This window comes from Solanum lycopersicum, chromosome 1 (assembly GCF_036512215.1).
Source record: "Solanum lycopersicum chromosome 1, SLM_r2.1".
In the NCBI taxonomy this organism is placed as follows: Eukaryota; Viridiplantae; Streptophyta; class Magnoliopsida; order Solanales; family Solanaceae; genus Solanum; species Solanum lycopersicum.
Window position 1 is genome coordinate 78,665,043 of NC_090800.1, and position 8,982 is coordinate 78,674,024.

The 8,982-nt window shown below is 29.4% G+C and overlaps 1 protein-coding gene across 1 annotated transcript; it reads left to right on the forward strand.

The window, feature by feature from the left end:
- The first annotated feature begins 5,162 nt into the window (after positions 1-5,162).
- Positions 5,163-8,441, forward strand: LOC101262454 (serine/threonine-protein kinase-like protein At3g51990). The gene has a single exon (XM_004229631.5). It carries the CDS (start codon positions 6,687-6,689, stop codon positions 8,121-8,123), a length of 1,437 nt encoding a protein of 478 aa, XP_004229679.1. The 5' UTR covers positions 5,163-6,686; the 3' UTR covers positions 8,124-8,441.
- Positions 8,442-8,982: the final 541 nt, after the last annotated feature.

An 8,982-nucleotide genomic window follows, 5' to 3' on the forward strand; every position in this document is an offset into this window, starting at 1 on the left:
TTCATATCCAATATTTGACCTTATTTGGGAAAACAATAATACCACTTACAGATATCCTACAATTTACGACAGCAACATGGGGTATTATTTACTATCATATCCGTTCATTTTTATTTGTCAATATATCTTTTTTTGTCGTTTCGCTTTTATTTGTCAAACGTATGTGGATACCGCATGTGGATTTTCCTAACTGGCTTGAAATGGACTTGCCGTAAACTTCTCTTCATTATTCCAAAGGTTATTGCTGCTTGTCACCTTCCACATTCTTGGAATTCAACATTTTTAATTTTTAATTATATTAGTCCCCACTCCCCTTTTACTAGGTAAATATTTCACTCTCAAATTATTTATCAACTACCTGTTTTACTAAAAGCTGCTCAGAGTCATTATTAACCATGCATTCAAAATTAAAATTTAGCTAGTAGTACTACAGTAGCTAATTTGAAATAAATAAATCATAAGTGGAGAAGTAAAAGGTGAATGTTATTTTGGGTAATAAGTAGTAAAAGAGGGAAACAGGGAGTACCTTATATAGTTACTTTCCGTAAAAATTCTTAATTAGTTGACTAATTTTTTGTGATAAGAATATTTAGTTGAGTACTTTGAAGTTGTAAAAGAAAACTAGTGATATTAACTTCACAGCTCGGTGATTACAGGGCTAATTTCAAATTTCTTATATAGTAGCTGAACTAATAGTGTTATCATCTCATAAAGTCTTTTACAAAATATAATTTTGTTACGGTTGAATTGGATATTGAGATTAATTTCTTAGATAATAATTATTAACCGAAGGAAAAAAAGATGGAAGGCCTAAAAGATGCTTGCATCAATGTAACTTTCCAAAAATTTATTTCATTCTTTTTAAAAAAAAAAAGTAACTAACTTTTTCTATTCATTTGTCAGTATTCATAACTAGTAACTCTGAATAATAAATACATTAAAAAAATGTGGTCACTTTTTGAAATAAAGCATTCATATTCCTCTTTTGCTAAGTCCAATAACCACTTTCTTGATTCACTTTTTGAATTCATTGAGTTCCTAAAGAAGAATTTGTTTACAAGAATAACCATATGGTTTTGGTCTATCATGCCACTTTATAGCTAATTTCACGCTTCAAATTGCGGGCAAATAATTATTTTTTTTTGTTACAAACATTATTTTGGTCAACTTAGGATCCCAATGTATTTCTTCATCTCCATCGGAGTATACATATACTATGATATTTATATATGATATCTACGTATTCTAATGATATCAAACAGTAACTGAATCATTTTTTCATTGAAAGACTACTTATTCCTCCTTAATGCCATCAAAGTATGTGTATATACACAAACTGCGATGGTTAAATGCACACTGTAGTTAATAAAAAAGGGGGTATGTAAGTAAGGGGTTGACATTCGTAAATTGTTTTCCTTTTCAGTTACAAGTATTTTCTTTCTTATTTTATTATTACACAAGCAGCTCCCGTATTCACAATTCGCAAGGGTTGAAAATGGATTTCAGACAATATGAACAACAATAACTCGATATTCTCAAGTTCACCAATTGAGCAAGTTCGACATATCATCGCAAAGTAGTACGCTGAAAAATGAGAAAATTAATAATTACAAGGTGAGAAATCGAACATTTGTCGATAAAGTAAAAATTCAAATAGCTAATTAACTGAGCTAATAAAATTTTGTGAGTTAATTTTCTAACTTTGGTGTAGAGGCTTAATTGCTCATCAGCATTGATAATAAAATCAATTAAAAGCGTTAATCTTTGGTGATGCTATCACACCAACTTTCGAATTTTGTCAACCTAAGAAAAATGGTGGGGGGAAAAGAAACTGATCTTTTAGTAAATTTAATTACCTATTTGGTTATATTATGCTCCCCATTATAAAAGTGAAGGATTTTATACATGATTAAATTGTTTAATTAATAAACTAACCCACGTGGTACTTATAATGGCTTTTTACAAGTGTTTGGGACAATTAAGGATGATTAAATTGCTTCCACAATTAAGCCTAAATTACGTACTATCTTATATCCTCTTCGTCTATTATTATTTGTTATAATTTTTATTTTTAGAGTCAAATTTTAACATTTTAAGGTACATTTTTTTAAATTATATTGATATGCAAAAAATTGCAATTTATAGTACTTTTCATATAGTTTTTGAATATCTTGTTTAAAACATCAAATTAATGTAATCTAATATAACTTTGTAAATTAATCAAATTGACTTTTAAAAAGCGTAACATGACAAACAAAAGTGGACGGATGGAGTATGAAGTACAAAGAGGCAATTTCTAAATCAAGTATCAATTTTTTAGACGCATCTTTGTTAAACTAAAATGATTTGGTACCAATTATTAGTTCGTACAAAATAAATTCACCTCTAATTGTTTCACTATAAATTTTACTAAGGTAATTTTGTGGTCTTAAATAAAATAAATATAAAAAAAAAATTTAATCTCAAAAATGAACCCTCCTGAATTGAAACAAATTATTTGTTACGTGAATGCTACATTGCACATTCTTATATGTAAAGGACCACAATATTTAGGATATCTTTTTGTAAACCATTTCATATCCAAAAATTTATGCTCTTGTACTATCTTGTGAAATATAAAATATAATATGAAAAAACGATTTTTGAAAAAAAAAATCAGAATGTTATATTAAAATGGTACAATAATGAAAGATTGTTTTGTGTCCTTAAATTATTATATCTCTGTGTATTCTTAACTGGCTTGAAATGGACATTCTATTATATTTTGTGTTTATTACTCAAAAATCTTGTAATTCTAATTTTTGTTTTTAGAAATGTCTAATGTTTGATCACTTAATCAAAAATATTTAAAGATCAATGACTTTTTTAATAAAAATAGGAAAAATATGTTATATATATGACACTCTACATCGACGTATAAAACTCATTCTTCTCAATTTATTTTATTATTCTAAGGAAAAATTAATTAGTTAATTAAGCTCCATGCACCAGCATTAATATTACTACCTAATAGGTTTATTGAGGGTTAAATTTGTTTACTCAAAATAAGAACATGCCATGTATTACAACAAAAAGAAAGGAAAAAACTCGATTAAATATATTTGATATTTATAAAATGGTATATTCACCGTTTAATTTATAAGATATTTACGTTAAATCAAAAAATTAAAATGAGGATAAAATATCACTTGATGATATAAAGCAAAATAAACATTTTTTTCATTTGTTAATTTAAAATGTAAATTTCAGTAGAAATAAATTGTGTACCTCGTGTAATATTAATTAATTACTTAAATTCTACGTTTCGAATTATTTCATCACGAGATATCTTATCAACATATCTGTCCTACTTCAATTTTATTTTTATTTTTTAAATAAAGAAATAATGAAGATGGAGAAAACATGCGTTAGGTAGGAAAATAATTTTGAATTTGAATAATTTTAGGCTGTCAAGTTGATTCTTAATTAACAATTGACACCAGCCACTCTAATCAAGAGGCTAATTCATGATTCAATTTTATAAATTAAGATTTAAATATCAAATTTATTATACACTTCTGAATTTATAAGTTCAAAATTAAATATATTTATTAAGAAAAAATTAACAATTCCTTTAATACTTCAAAGATTTGATTAAATAATTTGAGGTGAAAAAAACATTTTCATCAGTGTTCAAAATTCTAACCTTTTTAAATAATGTATATAATACTACTAATTCATAGAATAAATACATTTGTTCCGTAATTAATATTGTAGTTACTAATGTACTATGTAATAGTCCAATAGACATGTGAATACGCAATTATAAATACAATTTCATTCGTAATCACATGACCTATATGTCACTCGTTGATTTGATTTTGTTCCATCTCATAACGTCAAAAATAATATATAAAAATATGATATTCGATAATACATGCAACTTCTTCAAATCTATGCTAACTTAGATAAAGGTAAGACATATCGAGAAAAATAAAAAATTAAGTTAATTGGGAATATGGTTAGGCTATATATATATTTAATTTAGGCCAATATTTCTAAAAGTTTTAAGTCTTGTGAAAGATATATATATATGTTAGTAATTAAAATGGTATAGAATTACTATATTTAAAGAATTTCTTTTAATATTGAATTGAGAACGCTCATATTGAATTACATAAATAATAGATTTCACGTAATAAAAATAAAAATAATTTAACCTATAAATATACGCTTTGTGTAATAAGGTTGGAAAGAAATGTACAAAAAAATTCAAATATTTTATGGGCATACTTTTGCCCACAGTTGACCAAAATCACGTGCATAATTAACCTCCTTAATTCCTTATTATTATTAACTAAAATTGGAATTAATTTCTGTTCCTCAAATATTTTTCCTTTTATTCATATATTACTGATTACTATAAGTAGTAAGTACAAATTCACAAGTTTTGTACATCAAATTTTATTGTTTTAGAGTATCATCTTTTTGGAAAAGATTGATGATTTTTTCTCTAACATTTTGGATGAGAAATGTAATGATTTGACAATTAAAATTGGAATTTATTATGGTCTCATACGATGATATTCTTACGAACTAATTGTTTTACATTTTTTACTTGATACATTTTATTAAATAGATTGTGAGTCGAACCTAACTTAATTTTTATTGTCCGAGTATTCAATCTTGAATTGTTATTGCATGTTCAACTGTTGTTGTAGTTGTTATTTTATCGACTCACTGAGTCAATAAAGTTTTTCTAATAGTATGTGCCTAAGAGATTCTTATACTTTTGAATTCGATCCATAATTTTCTTTTACATAGAATATAATAATACACTTATGCGCATAAATAGTGTTATTTGATGGCTTTCTATTCAGTTTTATGTATGGTTTCTCCTTTTAACTTTTAGTATTGATTCATAAGGAAATTACACAAAATAATTCGATCAAAAAAAACTTATGATATTATTGTCAGTCATAAATTTTTTTAATTTATTGAATTTTCAATATGTCAATCAATAAGAATTTTCGATCTTTCAAAAGGCTTGACCTTGTAATATGTATCTTGTGTGCAGCTAGCTTTAGGTATCTCTACACTATAACTTTGATTTTAAATGGTTAATTACAGTTGAGAGTTAAGGCCGTATAAACAATATTTTAAATTGATATCATTGATTTTTTTTTTTTATATTTTATCTGATTTATTGTGGCTAAAATAAATTGCCTTTTTCCTCTGACATTATTGCTTTCACTTTCTTAAGCAATCTAAAGTCCAAAAAATTAGAAGAAAAATGTAGAAATTTCTTCTCATCCCTCTACTTTCCTTAGTTCACACTTTTCCTTCCATTTGCATATTTGAAGTGAGGAAAAATTACACCTTCAATTTATGTTCAAAATTTTAGGGACACATTTATATTATATTAAGATTTTATTATCCTTTTAAATTTATTTTATAATTAATTTTCTGCTCATTTTCGACCTACGTGACATTAGTTTTAAAAAAAAGTCAACCAGCGTTACACCCATAAGATAGTGCCACATGGATCGAAAAAAGATAAAAAATTATTAATAAAATAAGTTCATGGGGTACTAAGATCTTAGTACATTATAAATGTGTGTCTGAAATTTTGAGCATATGTTGATAGGGTACTTGAGCATTATCTCGAATTATAAAAAGCTTAGTTTTCTTTCACAATTGAGTGACTTTTAACCCCCCCTAGACTTTTGTTCTAATATTATTCTTTGCAATTAGGAAAAGTTTTTACTTTCACCTTTGATTCTAGACAAAATTAACTTTAATTCAAGCGTAATTTTAAATCGTAATAAATAATTGAAGGATAAATTGAGACTTTTATTTCTCTCAAGAAAAAATTTAAATACATAAATTGAAGTATGATATAATTTACTAGTTAGTCACAAAGATACGAATAGATCAAAAGTTAAAGAGCAATTTCAAGTTGTACATAAGCAATTTAGACCTTTTAATTTTATTATATATTAATATGAAATGAAACCATCATTAAATTTACCACACTTAAATAATAAATAGCTTGTTTGATTAAATATTTGGGAAGTACAGAAAAATACGAATGTTCTACTTTTTTGTACGTTTTCCACGCAGTATTTTTTACTTCATGGCAATAGTTATTAATTAACGTCTAGTATAGATTATGATTATTGTTAATAGATGAATTTGACGTATCAATTTTAATAGAACACTAATATATAAGAAAAATAGTGTGTAAGCATAGAAAAATTGTACTCTAAACTTAACATTAAAAATAGTAATAAAAACAAGTCAAAAAATACGATAAAAAATATAATGTGATAATAGACTAACCTAATAAAGAGCAAAGTTTTGAATTGCATAAAAATCTATTGTTTCGAAATTTAGCCTAAATGTAGAAATTCGATCCAAATAAAATATGAAAATTCAAATTAATTTTAGTTCAAACTTCATTTTTACCCTATTTGTTTGAGCCAAAAATAAATACTATAAGATGGTGCAATTCAGTGGACACTGGGCAACCCATTTTCACCATTATAATCGCAAAACCTCTCTCTTCTTCATCACCAATCTGCAATACCCAGAAACCAAAAAGCTAAAAAAAACTATCTTTTTTGTTCTTGATTTGCCGGTATTTATATGTGAAAACACACATAAAGCTTGCCAGTGTACAGAAAAGAGAGAAAAATCGAAACTTTATGGGTTATCTATCATGTAAAGCTGAATCTTCTATATCAATTTCCAATTCTCAGAGTTGTACGGCCACTCCGAAGAAAACCCATGATCAAGAAAAGGAGAAACCCATCAAAATCCAGGAGTTTAACTACAGAGATCTTGAAGCAGCCACTAATGGTTTCTCTGACCAAAAGCTTCTTGGTAGGGGTAGCCATGGACTTGTCTATAAAGGGATGCTTCGTAATGGGCGTCTTGTGGCTGTCAAGAGGTCTTCAAGAATTGCCCCAAGAATTAGAAACACCTCGACATCTGGGCAGGAGAATTGTAATGAGGTAGAGAATGAAATTGATATTCTTTCGAAATTGCAGAGCCCAAGGTTGGTTAATCTTGTTGGTTTTTCTATTGATTCTCATGACACCCTTTTGGTTGTTGAGTTTATGTCTAATGGTACCCTTTATGATGTACTGCATTCCAATTCTCGTCCACTAAGTTGGGGGAGAAGGATGAAATTGGCTTTACAAACTGCTAAGGCTGTTGATATTCTCCATTCTTTGAGTCCTCCTGTAATTCATCGTGATATTAAGTCTGCTAATGTGTTGATAGACAGGAATTTCAATGCCCGTTTGGGTGATTTTGGTTTGGCATTAAGGTGTCATCTTGATGATTTTAGGTTGAGGTCTACTCCTCCTGCTGGTACGATGGGTTATCTTGATCCATGTTATGTGACCCCTGATAATTTGAGCACCAAGACTGATGTCTTTAGTTTTGGGATTTTGTTGTTGGAGATTATTAGTGGGAGGAAAGCTATCGATGTGGCGTATTCGCCCCCCTCTATAGTGGATTGGGCTATTCCATTGATAAAGAGAGGGAAGCTCTTGGCTGTATACGATCCAAGGATTCCACCTCCCAAGGATCCTAGTTTAAGAAAGCAATTGGCAGTTGTGGCTGCAAAATGCGTGAGGCCGTGTAGGGAGAGGAGGCCAACAATGAAGGAGGTGGCTGAATGTTTGAGTGGGTTGAGTAAGTTGGTACCTCTACATTCTTGGAATGGTTTTACCAATCCTTGTTTGATGGTTGAGACCGTGGGCCGACCTGTGGAGTCGAGAACCAGCCAGTTGAACTTGAGGGGAAAAGGTAGTAAACAAAGAGATTGGGATGGTGGAGATGCTAGCCTTGCAATGCCACTAAGGAATTCGCCGAGAGTTTACTCTGACTTGGGGTTGCGGAGTAATTTGATGGATTTAATGGCTGGAAAAGAGGGGCAATCTGAATTTCGTGGAGAGGGTGATGGTGTTGAACCCAAGTCAAAATCTATCAGTAGAGCTTTGAGCTGCAGATATGTAAGCGGATCAGTTGTTGGTAGAAGAAACAATGAGTCTTTAGTTCACAGCAATGGTAGAGGAGGTACATCCCGTTTTAGAAGAAACAATCCAGTTGGTGAGCATTCAGATAGGGATTGAAGAGCTGATAGAATTATTAATTCAATCGCTCCAACTCTGGTGCCAATCTTTGTAGAGCATTGTAATTTTTGGAAAGTCATTTGGAAATGTCTTTCGGATTTGATGAGCAAGAAAAAGCTTATTCTTGCTTTCAGATCATATGGAATTAAGGTATTGTAGGGGTTTTGAATTCTTTAGGCTCTTATTGTAGAGCATTAGTAAATTCGATCGATTGGTCATGTTTGTTGCTCAAAAGCACACCTGTTGTACTTTTCATGGATTCTTCTGTATTTGATCAATTGTTGATATATATGAATAGTGACAAATGATTAACTTTCACTTATGCCAAAATTCATTGATGGCAATGCTTATTTTTACTTGTCTGCATAAAAAGGATATGGATCACAAATCCTCATTGGACTTCATGAGAAGGCAGATAAACCTATAATGCTGTTTCATAACACATTTATTTTCTTAACTGCAAGCCGAATGAACCAGCATCCTGGAAGAGGTAACTGGCCCTCACAAGGTACATAAGATTTTCATTTGTTCATCAGACGTGCAATTTGATTTGTCATCTTTCTTCTGTAATTGTGTTACTCTATTAATATTCTCTCGTGTTTAGATTTTTCAGTGTAAAGTTGTTCAAAATATTCCTTTTCTGAGCACCTTAGACACCTTATTGCAGATATATATGTGGTCCTGGAAACATAAATATTCCTTATTGTTGATGCAAGTATCAATATGCCCAAATCACTAGGACAAAGTTGCAGTATAAAATATGTTAAGCATGGTACTATCCGCCTTTTCCTTGTTGGCATCTGTTCAAATGTAATTTGAATCAAACTAATTTACATACTATCATTTGGAATGCTCAGTA

What these genes read in the sequence shown, in the direction of transcription:
- LOC101262454 (XM_004229631.5), top strand. Translation starts at nt 6,687, where the DNA reads ATGGGTTATCTATCATGTAAAGCTGAATCTTCTATATCAATTTCCAAT.